The 17,120-nt window shown below is 52.8% G+C and overlaps 1 protein-coding gene across 1 annotated transcript in view; it reads left to right on the top strand.

The window, feature by feature from the left end:
* The first annotated feature begins 7,478 nt into the window (after nucleotides 1–7,478).
* LOC148807341 (calcium-activated chloride channel regulator 3A-1-like) overlaps nucleotides 7,479–17,120 on the top strand; it is a 34,610-nt gene continuing 24,968 nt past the window's right edge. The window contains exons 1-5 of the mRNA XM_088909539.1: nucleotides 7,479–7,628; nucleotides 7,714–7,857; nucleotides 8,472–8,634; nucleotides 9,151–9,259; nucleotides 11,684–11,843. Coding sequence (XP_088765665.1) covers nucleotides 7,479–7,628; nucleotides 7,714–7,857; nucleotides 8,472–8,634; nucleotides 9,151–9,259; nucleotides 11,684–11,843 — 726 coding nt within the window. The remainder of the gene's footprint in view (nucleotides 7,629–7,713; nucleotides 7,858–8,471; nucleotides 8,635–9,150; nucleotides 9,260–11,683; nucleotides 11,844–17,120) is intronic.

Genomic DNA, 17,120 nt, shown 5'->3' with positions numbered 1-17,120 from the left:
GCCTGTCTCTCAATAATAATAATACAGTGTGTGATCTCCTGTCCCAGCCTGAGGAACAGACAGTGAGCCTGTCTCTCAATAATAATAATACAGTGTGTGATCTCCTGTCCCAGCCTGAGGAACAGTGAGCCTGTCTCTCAATAATAATAATACAGTGTGTGATCTCCTGTCCCAGCCTGAGGAACAGACAGTGAGCCTGTCTCTCAATAATAATAATACAGTGTGTGATCTCCTGTCCCAGCCTGAGGAACAGACAGTGAGCCCGTCTCTCAATAATAATAATACAGTGTGTGATCTCCTGTCCCAGCCTGAGGAACAGACAGTGAGCTTGTCTCTCAATAATAATAATACAGTGTGTGATCTCCTGTCCCAGCCTGAGGAACAGTGAGCCTGTCTCTCAATAATAATAATACAGTGTGTGATCATCTGTCCCAGCCTGAGGAACAGACAGTGAGCCTGTCTCTCAATAATAATAATACAGTGTGTGATCTCCTGTCCCAGCCTGAGGAACAGACAGTGAGCCCGTCTCTCAATAATAATAATACAGTATGTGATCTCCTGTCCCAGCCTGAGGAACAGACAGTGAGCCTGTCTCTCAATAATAATAATACAGTGTGTGATCTCCTGTCCCAGCCTGAGGAACAGACAGTGAGCCTGTCTCTCAATAATAATAATACAGTGTGTGATCTCCTGTCCCAGCCTGAGGAACAGACAGTGAGCCTGTCTCTCAATAATAATAATACAGTATGTGATCTCCTGTCCCAGCCTGAGGAACAGACAGTGAGCCTGTCTCTCAATAATAATAATACAGTGTGTGATCTCCTGTCCCAGCCTGAGGAACAGACAGTGAGCCTGTCTCTCAATAATAATAATACAGTGTGTGATCTCCTGTCCCAGCCTGAGGAACAGACAGTGAGCCTGTCTCTCAATAATAATAATACAGTGTGTGATCTCCTGTCCCAGCCTGAGGAACAGACAGTGAGCCTGTCTCTCAATAATAATAATACAGTGTGTGATCTCCTGTCCCAGCCTGAGGAACAGACAGTGAGCCTGTCTCTCAGTAATAATAATACAGTGTGTGATCTCCTGTCCCAGCCTGAGGAACAGACAGCGAGCCTGTCTCTCAATAATAATAATACAGTGTGTGATCTCCTGTCCCAGCCTGAGGAACAGTGAGCCTGTCTCTCAATAATAATAATACAGTGTGTGATCTCCTGTCCCAGCCTGAGGAACAGACAGTGAGTCTGTCTCTCAATAATAATAATACAGTGTGTGATCTCCTGTCCCAGCCAGAGCGAGAGGAGAGACAGGAGGGAGGAGCGAGAGGAGAGGAGGAAAGACAGGAGGGACAGAGAGGGAGAGACAAGCACATTACAGACAGTCTCACTACTGATCTCATCACAGCACAGATCAAACAGCAATATCTCACACACTGGGACACACACACACAAACACAACACAAACTGGAATGCTACAGAGCCCTAAACAGACAACACACACTAGCTGAATATTTGACCAAGATAAGAAACAACAAACAGAAACAGACCCTGACGAAGTACAGGCTCAGTGACCACAGCCTGGACACACACACTGGACACAGGCAGACCTGGCTGTCCAGAGAGGACAGGCTCGGTGACCACAGCCTGGACACACACACTGGACACAGGCAGACCTGGCTGCCCAGAGAGGACAGGCTCGGTGACCACAGCCTGGACACACACACTGGACACAGGCAGACCTGGCTGTCCAGAGAGGACCGGCTCAGTGACCACAGCCTGGACACACACATTGGACACAGGCAGACCTGGCTGCCCAGAGAGGACAGGCTCAGTGACCACAGCCTGGACACAAACACTGGACACAGGCAGACCTGGCTGTCCAGAGAGGACAGGCTCGGTGACCACAGCCTGGACACACACACTGGACACAGGCAGACCTGGCTGCCCAGAGAGGACAGGCTCGGTGACCACAGCCTGGACACACACACTGGACACAGGCAGACCTGGCTGCCCAGAGAGGACAGGCTCGGTGACCACAGCCTGGACACACACACTGGACACAGGCAGACCTGGCTGTCCAGAGAGGACAGGCTCGGTGACCACAGCCTGGACACACACACTGGACACAGGCAGACCTGGCTGCCCAGAGAGGACAGGCTCGGTGACCACAGCCTGGACACACACACTGGACACAGACAGACCTGGCTGCCCAGAGAGGACAGGCTCGGTGACCACAGCCTGGACACACACACTGGACACAGGCAGACCTGGCTGCCCAGAGAGGACAGGCTCGGTGACCACAGCCTGGACACACACACTGGACACAGGCAGACCTGGCTGCCCAGAGAGGACAGGCTCGGTGACCACAGCCTGGACACACACACTGGACACAGGCAGACCTGGCTGTCCAGAGAGGACAGGCTCGGTGACCACAGCCTGGACACACACACTGGACACAGGCAGACCTGGCTGCCCAGAGAGGACAGGCTTGGTGACCACAGCCTGGACACACACACTGGACACAGGCAGACCTGGCTGCCCAGAGAGGACAGGCTCGGTGACCACAGCCTGGACACACACACTGGACACAGGCAGACCTGGCTGTCCAGAGAGGACAGGCTCAGTGACCACAGCCTGGACACACACACTGGACACCGGCAGACCTGGCTGCCCAGAGAGGACAGGCTCAGTGACCACAGTCTGGACACAGACACTGGACACAGGCTGACCTGGCTGTCCAGAGAGGACAGGCTCAGTGACCACAGCCTGAACACACACACTGGACACAGGCAGACCTGGCTGTCCAGAGAGGACATGCTCAGAGTACTTGTCTGAATATAAGGTTACTATAGAGTCTGCTAGATCCACCTACTCCTCTCACATCATTGAAAATCACCAAAACAGCCCCAGACATCTTTACTCCTCCATCAACAGACTGCTCAAGCCCAGCTGCCCCACCACACCGCCTGCCTCACCGCAACTCTGCAACACAGTCTTGGATTTCTTTAGTTCTAAGATCGACAACATCCGGCACCACATTCTCTCCACTACACACATCATTCCCACACCTCCTCCCTCCTCATCCAACTTCTCTGGTTCCCGTCTCTCCAGCTTCTCTCTTCCTGACTCAGCATCCCTCAGTAAACTGGTTACACACATGAAACCCACCACATCTATCTTAGATCCCATCCCCACCACTCTGTTCCAGTCTGTTTCTCTTCTCTCTGTCCCATTGTCCTCAATATTATACATGAATCCTTGAGCACTGGTGTTGTACCAACGGTCCTCAAAACTGCTGCCATTACCCCCTGTGTCAAAGAAGCCTAACATGGCTCTCGACAACCTTAACAATTTTCGCCCCATCTCCAACTGACCCTTTCTCTCTAGAAGTCTAGAACGTGCTGTCACACTTCAGCTACATAACCACCTCATGACAAACAACCTTTTCGAACCCCTCCACTCTGGCTTCCGTCAACTTCACAGCACAGAAACCGCCCTAGTCAAAGTCACCAACGATCTCCTAATAGCTTCTGATTCTGGTTCTCTTTCCATACTCATCCTTCTTGATCTCAGTGCTGCTTCTGACACTGTTGACCATGACATCTTACTTTCTCGTCCTGAGACTGTGTTTGGAGTCTCTGACACTGCCCTCAAATGGTTCAGATCTTACCTCACTGATCGCTGTCACTTTGTCTCTCTCAATGGGTACAGGTCTGAAATGGGTCTTGTCAAGTCTGGTGTTCCTCAGGGCCCGATACTGGGTCCCCTACTTTTCAGCATTTACATGTTTCCACTTGGTCAGCTTTTAGGATCACGTGGTCTAATTCATCATTTCCGTACTGAAGATACTCAGATCTATGTCCATATTAAACCCGACACTGATGTGACTGTCTCTATTCTCTCTGTGACAAGACTTATTGACACCCCATCAGCTCTGTAGAGCCAGTGCTGTAACCCTGTCTGGGGAGGGTACTGTACTGGAGCTGCAGTCTACATTGAAGAACCTGGGGGTGATATTTGATACAGGCTTGACATTCGACCCACACGTGCAGCATCCTGTCAAAACATCTTTCTTCCACCTCAGAATCATCTCTAGACTACGCCCTGTGTTATTCCTAACTGTGGCTGAAAAGCTCATCAACACTTTCGTCTTCTCCTGAATCGACTACTGTAATGCTCTACTCGCTGGGGTTTCTAAAGCCACACTGAACAAACTCCAGTCTGTCCAGAATCCGCCAGCCAGAATCCTGACCAGGTCCAGTGCAAGTGATCCCATCACTCCTGTCCTGGAGTCCCTGCACTGGCTTCCTGTCAGGTTTCGTGTCGACTTCGAAATCCTCCTGCGCACCTGTAAGGCTCTGCTTGGCTGGGCGCCTCAGTACCTGTCTGAGCTGCTGTCGCCCTGCTCCCCACCTCGCAACCTTCGCTCCTCTAATTCTGCTCTCCTGTCTGTCCCCCAAGCCCCTCGACACTCTAGGGGTGACAGGGCTTCTCCTGCTGCGCCCCCAAGCTCTGGACTCTCTCCCCAAGGACATCAGAGTCTCCTTCTCTAAACTCCTTCCAGACTCAACCTTCTTCTTCAGAAGAGCCTGGACTGACCTGGTTCTGTTCTTCATCCCTCTGCTCCTGCTGTACTCAGTACCTCCATCGACTGTCTCCTCTCACTGTCTCCTCTCACTGTCTCCTCTCACTGTGCACATCTTGTGTATTTTTTATTATTTATTTTTAATTGTTGTTGTTGCTGTTGTCATTCTCAAAGTGCTTTGAGAAGCCACCTTTAAAGGCGCTATATAAAATAGTTTATTATTATTATTATTATTATTATTATTATTATTATTATTACTGTACTAGGACTGTACCCCTACAGTCCAGAGATCACTGGTCCAGTCTGGGTCACACTGTACCCCTCCAGTCCAGTCGGGGTCACACTGTACCCCTCCAGTCCAGAGATCACTGGTCCAGTCTGGGTCACACTGTACCCCTCCAGTCCAGTCGGGGTCACACTGTACCCCTCCAGTCCAGAGATCACTGGACCAGTCTGGGTCACACTGTACCCCTCCAGTCCAGTCTGGGTCACACTGTACCCCTCCAGTCCAGTCTGGATCACACTGTACCCCTCCAGTCCAGTCTGGGTCACACTGTACCCCTCCAGTCCAGTCTGGGTCACACTGTACCCCTCCAGTCCAGTCTGGGTCACACTGTACCCCTGGTCTGTTGGTCCTAGCCCTGCCGAACACAGTGGCTCCTTTGTCTGAGAGACTGTGAGCTCTCTCGCCTGTTTCCAGGACAGAGACAGTGTCTGTGTGTGTGGTGTCTTGTCTGACGTCCGCGATCTGCAGGACAATGGTTCTCTCTTCAGTCATGAAGCACCTGCTCCGGGTACAAAGATGGCCTTCTGCCCAGAAAGCAGGAACTGAGTCCTGCAACTTTCTGTCCGATGAGGAAACAGCGACTGTACTTCCCTCGTCCCCATCCCTATAAATGTCACGACATCCCTGTATTCAGTTCATGTATCTCCAGATCTCCGAGCTCCTCGCCCGTCAGTGAGTCCAGATCTCCAAGCTCGTCACCCGTCAGAGTGAGTCCAGATCTCAGAGCTCCTCGCCCGTCAGAGTGAGTCCAGATCTCAGAGCTCCTCGCCCATCAGAGTGAGTCCAGATCTCAGAGCTCGTCGCCCATCAGAGTGAGTCCAGATCTCAGAGCTCATCGCCCGTCAGTGAGTCCAGATCTCAGAGCTCGTCGCCCGTCAGAGTGAGTCCAGATCTCAGAGCTCGTCACCCGTCAGTGAGTCCAGATCTCAGAGCTCGTCGCCCGTCAGAGTGAGTCCAGATCTCAGAGCTCGTCACCCGTCAGTGAGTCCAGATCTCAGAACTCGTCGCCCGTCAGTGAGTCCAGATCTCCGAGCTCGTCGCCCGTCAGTGAGTCCAGATCTCCGAGCTCCTCGCCCGTCAGTGAGTCCAGATCTCCGAGCTCTTCGCCCGTCAGAGTGAGTCCAGATCTCAGAGCTCGTCGCCCGTCAGTGAGTCCAGATCTCAGAGCTCGTCGCCCGTCAGTGAGTCCAGATCTCCGAGCTCGTCGCCCGTCAGAGTGAGTCCAGATCTCAGAGCTCCTCGCCCGTCAGAGTGAGTCCAGATCTCTGAGCCCATCCCCCGTCAGTGAGTCCAGATCTCCGAGCTCGTCGCCCGTCAGAGTGAGTCCAGATCTCCGAGCTCCTCGCCCGTCAGTGAGTCCAGATCTCCGAGCTCCTCGCCCGTCAGTGAGTCCAGATCTCAGAGCTCCTCGCCCGTCAGTGAGTCCAGATCTCCGAGCTCCTCGCCCGTCAGAGTGAGTCCAGATCTCAGAGCTCGTCGCCCGTCAGAGTGAGTCCAGATCTCCGAGCTCCTCGCCCGTCAGTGAGTCCAGATCTCCGAGCTCCTCGCCCGTCAGTGAGTCCAGATCTCAGAGCTCGTCGCCCGTCAGTGAGTCCAGATCTCCGAGCTCCTCGCCCGTCAGTGAGTCCAGATCTCAGAGCTCGTCGCCCGTCAGTGAGTCCAGATCTCAGAGCTCCTCGCCCGTCAGTGAGTCCAGATCTCCGAGCTCATCGCCCGTCAGAGTGAGTCCAGATCTCCGAGCTCCTCGCCCGTCAGTGAGTCCAGATCTCAGAGCTCCTCGCCCATCAGTGAGTCCAGATCTCAGAGCTCCTCGCCCATCAGAGTGAGTCCAGATCTCAGAGCTCGTCGCCCGTCAGTGAGTCCAGATCTCAGAGCTCGTCGCCCGTCAGTGAGTCCAGATCTCAGAGCTCCTCGCCCGTCAGTGAGTCCAGATCTCCGAGCTCCTCGCCCGTCAGTGAGTCCAGATCTCAGAGCTCCTCGCCCATCAGTGAGTCCAGATCTCAGAGCTCCTCGCCCATCAGAGTGAGTCCAGATCTCAGAGCTCATCGCCCGTCAGTGAGTCCAGATCCCCGAGCTTGTCGCCCGTCAGAGTGAGTCCAGATCTCCGAGCTCCTCGCCCGTCAGTGAGTCCAGATCTCAGAGCTCCTCGCCCGTCAGTGAGTCCAGATCTCCGAGCTCGTCGCCCGTCAGTGAGTCCAGATCTCCGAGCCCGTCCCCCGTCAGTGAGTCCAGATCTCAGAGCTCGTCGCCCGTCAGAGTGAGTCCAGATCTCCAGTCTCGTCGCCCGTCAGTGAGTCCAGATCTCAGAGCTCGTCGCCCGTCAGAGTGAGTCCAGATCTCTGAGCCCGTCCCCCGTCAGTGAGTCCAGATCTCCGAGCTCGTCGCCCGTCAGAGTGAGTCCAGATCTCAGAGCTCGTCGCCCGTCAGTGAGTCCAGATCTCAGAGCTCATCGCCCGTCAGAGTGAGTCCAGATCTCCGAGCTCGTCGCCCGTCAGTGAGTCCAGATCTCAGAGCTCATCGCCCGTCAGTGAGTCCAGATCTCCGAGCCCGTCGCCTGTCAGAGTGAGTCCAGATCTCAGAGCTCGTTGCCCGTCGAGGGTCAGGAGTCATGCTGCCCAGTGTGCTGCTGTACTGGACTCTGTCCCTGTCTGTGGCGTGGGGCTCCACTGTCCAGCTGGACAGTAATGGATACAGAGGAGTGGTCATCGCCATTCACCCCAGAGTGCCGGAGAGCCCTGCCCTCATCTCCAGCATCAAGGTGAGTGGCGCTCAGGCTCGGGGGCCAAGGCGGTCACTCTGCAGGTGTGCCACTCGAGCCTGTCTGTCTCTCCTCTTCCCAACAGGACATGTTCACCGCGGCCTCGTCGTACCTGTTCTCCGCCACAGGGAGGCGAGCTTACTTCCAGGACGTCAGGATCCTCGTGCCCAACACCTGGAGAAGGAACAACAGCCTCTACAGCAGGCCACGCACGGAGAGATACACCAAGGTCAAGTACTGTAGTGTACGACACCATACTGAGAAATACCCCACACTCCAGGCTCTGCACTACACAATACTGCACTGTAGTGAGAAATACCCCACACTCCAGGCTCTGTACTACACAATACTGCACTGTAGTGAGAAATACTCCACAGTCCAGGCTCTGTACTACACAATACTACCCTGTAGTGAGAAATACTCCACAGTCCAGACTCTGTACTTCACTACACTACACTGTACTGAGGAACACTCCACAGGCCAGACTCTATACTTCACCATACTTCACTGTACTGAGAAATAGTCCACAGTCCATACTCTGTACTTCACTATGCTACACTGTACTGAGAAATACTCCATAGGTTAGACTCTATACTGCACTATACTACACTGTACTGAGAAATAATCCACAGTCCAGACTCTGTACTTCATTATACTACACTGTACTGAGAAATACTCCACAGTCCAGACTCTGTACTTCACTATACCACACTGTACTGAGAAATACTCCACAGGCCAGACTCTATACTACACTATACTACACTGCAGAGAGAACTACTCCACAGTCCAGGCTCAAAGGAGATACACAGAGTACACAGCTGGTCTCTCCTGTGCCCCCTACAGGCCAGTGTGATCGTGTCAGACCCCTCCTGCAAGGACAGTGCAGGACCTCCAGCTGCTCCCTACACGCTGACCGATGGGCACTGCGGGCAGCCGGGACGATACACACACATGAGCCCCAGGTACCTGCTGGAGGAACAGGCCATCCGCAGCTACGGACCCAGAGGTGAGGGGTCAAACATGGAGTGTCCAGTCAGTGTGTGTGTATTAACCCCTATCTCTCTCTCAGTGCAGTGTTAAAGTACTGGAGTGTCCAGTCATTGTGTCTGTATTAACCCCTCTCTCTCTCAGTACAGTGTTAATGTACTGGAGTGTCCAGTCAGTGTGTGTGTATTAACCCCTCTCTCTCTCAGTGCAGTGTTAATGTACTGGAGTGTCCAGTCAGTGTGTCTGTTTTAACCCCTCTCTCTCAGCGCAGTGTTTTTGTACTGGAGTGTCCAGTCAGTGTGTGTGTATTAACCCCTCTCTCTCTCAGTGCAGTGTTAATGTACTGGAGTGTCCAGTCAGTGTGTGTATTAACCCCTCTCTCTCAGTGCAGTGTTAATGTACTGGAGTGTCCAGTCAGTGTGTGTGTATTAACCTCTCTCTCTCAGTGCAGTGTTAATGTACTGGAGTGTCCAGTCAGTGTGTGTATTAACCCCTCTCTCTCAGTGCAGTGTTCATGTGTGTCTGTCTCTTGCAGGACGTGTGCTGGTCCACTCCTGGGCTACTCTTCGATGGGGGGTGTTTAGTGAGTTTGACACAAGGATTCCCTTCTATCGTTCATCCACTGGACAAATAGAGGCCACCAGGTAAATACAACACAGGCGGATATCTCTCAGTCTAGACTCCACAGGGACTAGAGGAGTCTAGAGCCTGTGACTGGGCTGTGTCAGTGTGCTGGACTCCACAGGGACTAGAGGAGTCTAGAGCCTGTGACTGGGCTGTGTCAGTGTGCTGGACTCCACAGGGACTAGAGGAGTCTGGAGCCTGTGACTGGGCTGTGTCAGTGTGCTGGACTCCACAGGGACTAGAGGAGTCTAGAGCCTGTGACTGGGCTGTGTCAGTGTGCTGGACTCCACAGGGACTAGAGGAGTCTGGAGCCTGTGACTGGGCTGTGTCAGTGTGCTGGACTCCACAGGGACTAGAGGAGTCTAGAGCCCTGTGACTGGGCTGTGTCAGTGTGCTGGACTCCACAGGGACTAGAGGAGTCTAGAGCCTGTGACTGGGCTGTGTCAGTGTGCTGGACTCCACAGGGACTAGAAGAGTCTGGAGCCTGTGACTGGGCTGTGTCAGTGTGCTGGACTCCACAGGGACTAGAGGAGTCTAGAGCCCTGTGACTGGGCTGTGTCAGTGTGCTGGACTCCACAGGGACTAGAGGAGTCTGGAGTCCTGTGACTGGGCTGTGTCAGTGTCCTGGACTCCACAGGGACTAGAAGAGTCTAGAGCCTGTGACTGGGCTGTGTCAGTGTGCTGGACTCCACAGGGACTAGAAGAGTCTAGAGCCTGTGACTGGGCTGTGTCAGTGTGCTGGACTCCACAGGGACTAGAAGAGTCTGGAGTCCTGTGACTGGGCTGTGTCAGTGTGCTGGACTCCACAGGGACTAGAGGAGTCTAGAGCCTGTGACTGGGCTGTGTCAGTGTGCTGGACTCCACAGGGACTAGAGGAGTCTAGAGCCCTGTGACTGGGCTGTGTCAGTGTGCTGGACTCCACAGGGACTAGAGGAGTCTGGAGTCCTGTGACTGGGCTGTGTCAGTGTGCTGGACTCCACAGGGACTAGAGGAGTCTAGAGCCTGTGACTGGGCTGTGTCAGTGTGCTGGACTCCACAGGGACTAGAAGAGTCTAGAGCCTGTGACTGGGCTGTGTCAGTGTGCTGGACTCCACAGGGACTAGAGGAGTCTAGAGCCCGTGACTGGGCTGTGTCAGTGTGCTGGACTCTACAGGGACTAGAAGAGTCTAGAGCCTGTGACTGGGCTGTGTCAGTGTACTGGACTCCACAGGGACTAGAAGAGTCTGGAGCCTGTGACTGGGCTGTGTCAGTGTGCTGGACTCCACAGGGACTAGAGGAGTCTAGAGCCTGTGACTGGGCTGTGTCAGTGTGCTGGACTCCACAGGGACTAGAGGAGTCTAGAGCCTGTGACTGGGCTGTGTCAGTGTGCTGGACTCCACAGGGACTAGAGGAGTCTAGAGCCTGTGACTGGGCTGTGTCAGTGTGCTGGACTCCACAGGGACTAGAAGAGTCTAGAGCCTGTGACTGGGCTGTGTCAGTGTGCTGGACTCCACAGGGACTAGAAGAGTCTAGAGCCTGTGACTGGGCTGTGTCAGTGTGCTGGACTCCACAGGGACTAGAGGAGTCTGGAGTCCGTGACTGGGCTGTGTCAGTGTGCTGGACTCCACAGGGACTAGAGGAGTCTGGAGTCCGTGACTGGGCTGTGTCAGTGTGCTGGACTCCACAGGGACTAGAGGAGTCTAGAGCCTGTGACTGGGCTGTGTCAGTGTGCTGGACTCCACAGGGACTAGAGGAGTCTAGAGCCTGTGACTGGGCTGTGTCAGTGTGCTGGACTCCACAGGGACTAGAGGAGTCTGGAGTCCTGTGACTGGGCTGTGTCAGTGTGCTGGACTCTACAGGGACTAGAAGAGTCTAGAGCCTGTGACTGGGCTGTGTCAGTGTCCTGGACTCCACAGGGACTAGAAGAGTCTAGAGCCTGTGACTGGGCTGTGTCAGTGTGCTGGACTCCACAGGGACTAGAGGACTCTGGAGTCCTGTGACTGGGCTGTGTCAGTGTGCTGGGCTCCACAGGGACTAGAAGAGTCCAGAGCCCTGTGACTGGGCTGTGTCAGTGTGCTGGACTCCACAGGGACTAGAGGATTCTGGAGTCCTGTGACTGGGCTGTGTCAGTGTGCTGGACTCTACAGGGACTAGAAGAGTCTAGAGCCCTGTGACTGGGCTGTGTCAGTGTGCTGGACTCCACAGGGACTAGAAGAGTGTAGAGCCTGTGACTGGGCTGTGTCAGTGTCCTGGACTCCACAGGGACTAGAAGAGTCTAGAGCCTGTGACTGGGCTGTGTCAGTGTGCTGGACTCCACAGGGACTAGAAGAGTCTAGAGCCTGTGACTGGGCTGTGTCAGTGTGCTGGACTCCACAGGGACTAGAAGAGTCTAGAGCCTGTGACTGGGCTGTGTCAGTGTGCAGGACCTGTCCAGTCTGTCTGGTCACCTGCTCCTCCTCTCTCAGGTGCTCGAAGGATCTTTCTGGCTCTCTGATTGACCGGGTCACTGGAGATGCCTGTGGTCTGGACCCCCTGACAGGTCTCCCCACTGAGAGCTGTGTCTTCGTGCTGCAGGACAACAGAGCCACTCGTGCCTCCATCATGTACCAGCCCTCCTTACCAGAGGTAAAACAGAGAGCACACATCAGAGATCACACAACCTCTCAGTGTGATGGGCTTGGTTTCAGTTGGAGTCAGTGTGAGTGTGTCAGTGTCATTGTGACTGTGTGTGTCAGTGTGAGTGTGTGTCAGTGTCATTGTGACTGTGTGTGTCAGTGTGTGTGTGTCAGTATCAGTGTGTGTGTCAGTGTGTGTGTGTCAGTATCAGTGTGTGTGTCAGTGTGAGTGTGTCAGTATCAGTGTGTGTGTCAGTATCGGTGTGTGTGTCAGTGTGAGTGAGTGTATCAGTATGAGTGTGTGTGTCAGTGTGAGTGTGTCAGTATCAGTGTGTGTGTCAGTATCGGTGTGTGTGTCAGTGTGAGTGAGTGTATCAGTATGAGTGTGTGTGTCAGTGTGAGTGTGTGTGTCATATCGGTGTGTGTGTCAGTGTGAGTGAATGTGTCAGTATCAGTGTGTGTGTCAGTGTCATTGTGACTGTGTGTGTCAGTATCAGTGTGTGTGTCAGTATCGGTGTGTGTGTCAGTGTGAGTGAGTGTATCAGTATGAGTGTGTGTTTCAGTGTGAGTGTGTGTGTCATATCGGTGTGTGTGTCAGTATGTGTGTGTCAGTATCAGTGTGTGTGTCAGTGTGAGTGTGTGTGTCAGTATCGGTGTGTGTGTCAGTGTGTGTGTCAGTGTCAGTGTAAGTGTGTCAGTGTGAGTGTGTGTGTTAGTATGTATGTGACAGTGTGAGTGAGTGTATCAGTATGAGTGTGTGTGTCAGTGTGAGTGTGTGTTAGTGTCAGTGCGTGTTACAGTGTCAGTGTGCGTGTGTGTCAGTGTAAGTGTGTCAGATTCATTGAGTGTCTGACTGTGTTTGAGTGAGTCAGTATGAGAGTGTATGAGTGTGTGATTGTGTGTGTCAGTTGAGAGGTGGGGAGTGTTCGTGAGTGTGTGTGAGTATGACTGTGAGGGTGTGGGTGTGAGAGCGTGAGCAAATATTAGTGTGAACGTGAGTGAGTAGTAGTGTGAGTATTAGTTTGAGTGTGTATTAGTGTGAGTGTGAGTGTCTCCTGTGCCCAGTGCAGTGTCCAGGTCCAGTAGAGGAGTATTAGTGTGAGTGTGAGTGTGTCTCCTGTGCTCAGTGCAGTGTCCAGTGTCCAGGTCCAGTAGAGGAGTATTAGTGTGGGTTTGAGTGTGAATTAGTGTGAGTGTGAGTGTGCCTCCTGTGCTCAGTGCAGTGTCCAGTGTCCAGGTCCAGTAGAGGAGTATTAGTATTAGTGTGAGTGTGTGTGTGAGTGATTGTGAGTGTGTATTAGTGTGAGTGTGTGTGTGTGAGTGTGAGTGTGAATTAGTGTGTTTGAGTGTGTGTGAGTGAGTGTGAGTGTGAGTGTCAGTGTGTATTAGTGTGAATTAGTGTGAGCGTGAGTGTGAGTGTGAATTAGTGTGAGTGTGAGTGTGCCTCCTGTGCTCAGTGCAGTGTCCAGGTCCAGTAGTGGAGTATTAGTGTGAGTGTGTATTTGTGTGAGTGTGTGTGAGTGAGTGTGTCTCCTGTGCTCAGTGCAGTGTCCAGGTCCAGTAGTGGAGTATTAGTGTAAGTGTGAGTGTGTATTAGTGTGAGTGTGAGTGTGTCTCCTGTGCCCAGTGCAGTGTCCAGGTCCAGTAGAGGACTATTAGTGTGAGCGTGAGTGTGTCTCCTTTGCCCAATGCAGTGTCCAGTGTCCAGGTCCAGTAGAGGAGTATTAGTGTGGGTGTGAGTGTGTATTAGTGTGAGTGTGAGTGTGTCTCCTGTGCTCAGTGCAGTGTCCAGTGTCCAGGTCCAGTAGAGGAGTATTAGTGTGAGTGTGAGTGTGTATTAGTGTGAGCGTGAGTGTGTCTCCTGTGCCCAGGGCAGTGTCCAGGTCCAGTAGAGGAGTATTAGTGTGGGTGTGAGTGTGTATTAGTGTGAGCGTGAGTGTGTCTCCTGTGCTCAGTGCAGTGTCCAGTGTCCAGGTCCAGTAGAGGAGTTTTAGTATTAGTGTGAGTGTCTGTGTGAGTGATTGTGAGTGTGTATTAGTGTGAGTGTGTGTGTGTGAGTGTGAGTGTGAGTGTGAATTAGTGTGTTTGAGTGTGTGTGAGTGAGTGTGAGTGTGAGTGTGAATTAGTGTGAGTGTCAGTGTGTATTAGTGTGAATTAGTGTGAGTGTGAGTGTGTGTGAGTGTGAGTGTGTATTAGTGTGAGTGTGAATTAGTGTGAGTGTGAGTGTGCCTCCTGTGCTCAGTGCAGTGTCCTGGTCCAGTAGAGGAGTATTAGTGTGAGTGTGTATTTGTGTGAGTGTGAGTGTGTGTGAGTGAGTGTGTCTCCTGTGCTCAGTGCAGTGTCCTGGTCCAGTAGAGGAGTATTAGTGTGGGTGTGAGTGTGTATTAGTGTGAGCGTGAGTGTGTCTCCTGTGCTCAGTGCAGTGTCCAGGTCCAGTAGAGGAGTATTAGTGTGGGTGTGAGTGTGTATTAGTGTGAGCGTGAGTGTGTCTCCTGTGCCCAGTGCAGTGTCCAGGTCCAGTAGAGGAGTATTAGTGTGAGTGTGAGTGTGTATTAGTGTGAGCGTGAGTGTGTCTCCTGTGCTCAGTGCAGTGTCCAGGTCCAGTAGAGGAGTATTAGTGTGAGTGTGAGTGTGTCTCCTGTGCCCAGGGCAGTGTCCAGTGTCCAGTAGAGGAGTATTAGTGTGAGTGTGAGTGTGTCTCCTGTGCCCAGGGCAGTGTCCAGTGTCCAGGTCCAGTAGAGGAGTATTAGTGTGAGTGTGAGTGTGTATTAGTGTGGGCGTGAGTGTGTCTCCTGTGCCCAGGGCAGTGTCCAGTGTCCAGGTCCAGTAGAGGAGTATTAGTGTGAGTGTGAGTGTGTATTAGTGTGGGCGTGAGTGTGTCTCCTGTGCCCAGGGCAGTGTCCAGTGTCCAGGTCCAGTAGAGGAGTATTAGTGTGGGTGTGAGTGTGTATTAGTGTGAGTGTGAGTGTGTCTCCTGTGCCCATTGCAGTGTCCAGTGTCCAGGTCCAGTAGAGGAGTATTAGTGTGGGTGTGAGTGTGTATTAGTGTGAGTGTGAGTGTGTCTCCTGTGCTCAGTGCAGTGTCCAGTGTCCAGGTCCAGTAGAGGAGTATTAGTGTGAGTGTGAGTGTGTATTAGTGTGAGCGTGAGTGTGTCTCCTGTGCCCAGGGCAGTGTCCAGGTCCAGTAGAGGAGTATTAGTGTGGGTGTGAGTGTGTATTAGTGTGAGTGTGAGTGTGTCTCCTGTGCTCAGTGCAGTGTCCAGTGTCCAGGTCCAGTAGAGGAGTATTAGTGTGAGTGTGAGTGTGTATTAGTGTGAGCGTGAGTGTGTCTCCTGTGCCCAGGGCAGTGTCCAGGTCCAGTAGAGGAGTATTAGTGTGGGTGTGAGTGTGTATTAGTGTGAGCGTGAGTGTGTCTCCTGTGCTCAGTGCAGTGTCCAGTGTCCAGGTCCAGTAGAGGAGTTTTAGTATTAGTGTGAGTGTCTGTGTGAGTGATTGTGAGTGTGTATTAGTGTGAGTGTGTGTGTGTGAGTGTGAGTGTGAGTGTGAATTAGTGTGTTTGAGTGTGTGTGAGTGAGTGTGAGTGTGAGTGTGAATTAGTGTGAGTGTCAGTGTGTATTAGTGTGAATTAGTGTGAGTGTGAGTGTGTGTGAGTGTGAGTGTGTATTAGTGTGAGTGTGAATTAGTGTGAGTGTGAGTGTGCCTCCTGTGCTCAGTGCAGTGTCCTGGTCCAGTAGAGGAGTATTAGTGTGAGTGTGTATTTGTGTGAGTGTGAGTGTGTGTGAGTGAGTGTGTCTCCTGTGCTCAGTGCAGTGTCCTGGTCCAGTAGAGTAGTATTAGTGTGGGTTTGAGTGTGTATTAGTGTGAGCGTGAGTGTGTCTCCTGTGCTCAGTGCAGTGTCCAGGTCCAGTAGAGGAGTATTAGTGTGGGTGTGAGTGTGTATTAGTGTGAGCGTGAGTGTGTCTCCTGTGCCCAGTGCAGTGTCCAGGTCCAGTAGAGGAGTATTAGTGTGAGTGTGAGTGTGTATTAGTGTGAGCGTGAGTGTGTCTCCTGTGCTCAGTGCAGTGTCCAGGTCCAGTAGAGGAGTATTAGTGTGAGTGTGAGTGTGTCTCCTGTGCCCAGGGCAGTGTCCAGTGTCCAGTAGAGGAGTATTAGTGTGAGTGTGAGTGTGTCTCCTGTGCCCAGGGCAGTGTCCAGTGTCCAGGTCCAGTAGAGGAGTATTAGTGTGGGTGTGAGTGTGTATTAGTGTGGGCGTGAGTGTGTCTCCTGTGCCCAGGGCAGTGTCCAGTGTCCAGGTCCAGTAGAGGAGTATTAGTGTGGGTGTGAGTGTGTATTAGTGTGAGTGTGAGTGTGTCTCCTGTGCCCAGGGCAGTGTCCAGTGTCCAGGTCCAGTAGAGGAGTATTAGTGTGGGTGTGAGTGTGTATTAGTGTGAGTGTGAGTGTGTCTCCTGTGCCCAGGGCAGTGTCCAGTGTCCAGGTCCAGTAGAGGAGTATTAGTGTGGGTGTGAGTGTGTATTAGTGTGAGTGTGAGTGTGTCTCCTGTGCCCAGGGCAGTGTCCAGTGTCCAGGTCCAGTAGAGGAGTATTAGTGTGGGTGTGAGTGTGTATTAGTGTGAGTGTGAGTGTGTCTCCTGTGCCCAGGGCAGTGTCCAGTGTCCAGGTCCAGTAGAGGAGTATTAGTGTGGGTGTGAGTGTGTATTAGTGTGAGTGTGAGTGTGTCTCCTGTGCCCAGGGCAGTGTCCAGTGTCCAGGTCCAGTAGAGGAGTATTAGTGTGGGTGTGAGTGTGTATTAGTGTGGGCGTGAGTGTGTCTCCTGTGCCCAGGGCAGTGTCCAGTGTCCAGGTCCAGTAGAGGAGTATTAGTGTGGGTGTGAGTGTGTATTAGTGTGAGTGTGAGTGTGTCTCCTGTGCCCAGGGCAGTGTCCAGTGTCCAGGTCCAGTAGAGGAGTATTAGTGTGGGTGTGAGTGTGTATTAGTGTGAGTGTGAGTGTGTCTCCTGTGCCCAGGGCAGTGTCCAGTGTCCAGGTCCAGTAGAGGAGTATTAGTGTGGGTGTGAGTGTGTATTAGTGTGAGTGTGAGTGTGTCTCCTGTGCCCAGGGCAGTGTCCAGTGTCCAGGTCCAGTAGAGGAGTATTAGTGTGAGTGTGTATTAGTGTGAGTGTGAGTGTGTCTCCTGTGCCCAGGGCAGTGTCCAGTGTCCAGGTCCAGTAGAGGAGTATTAGTGTGGGTGTGTATTAGTGTGAGTGTGAGTGTGTCTCCTGTGCCCAGGGCAGTGTCCAGTGTCCAGGTCCAGT

This window comes from Atractosteus spatula, unplaced genomic scaffold (genome assembly GCF_055471065.1).
Source record: "Atractosteus spatula isolate fAtrSpa1 unplaced genomic scaffold, fAtrSpa1.hap1 Scaffold_33, whole genome shotgun sequence".
Classification (NCBI taxonomy): Eukaryota; Metazoa; Chordata; class Actinopteri; order Semionotiformes; family Lepisosteidae; genus Atractosteus; species Atractosteus spatula.
Note: the sequence above shows the minus strand (reverse complement) of the source record. Positions and strands in the feature narration are given on the sequence as shown.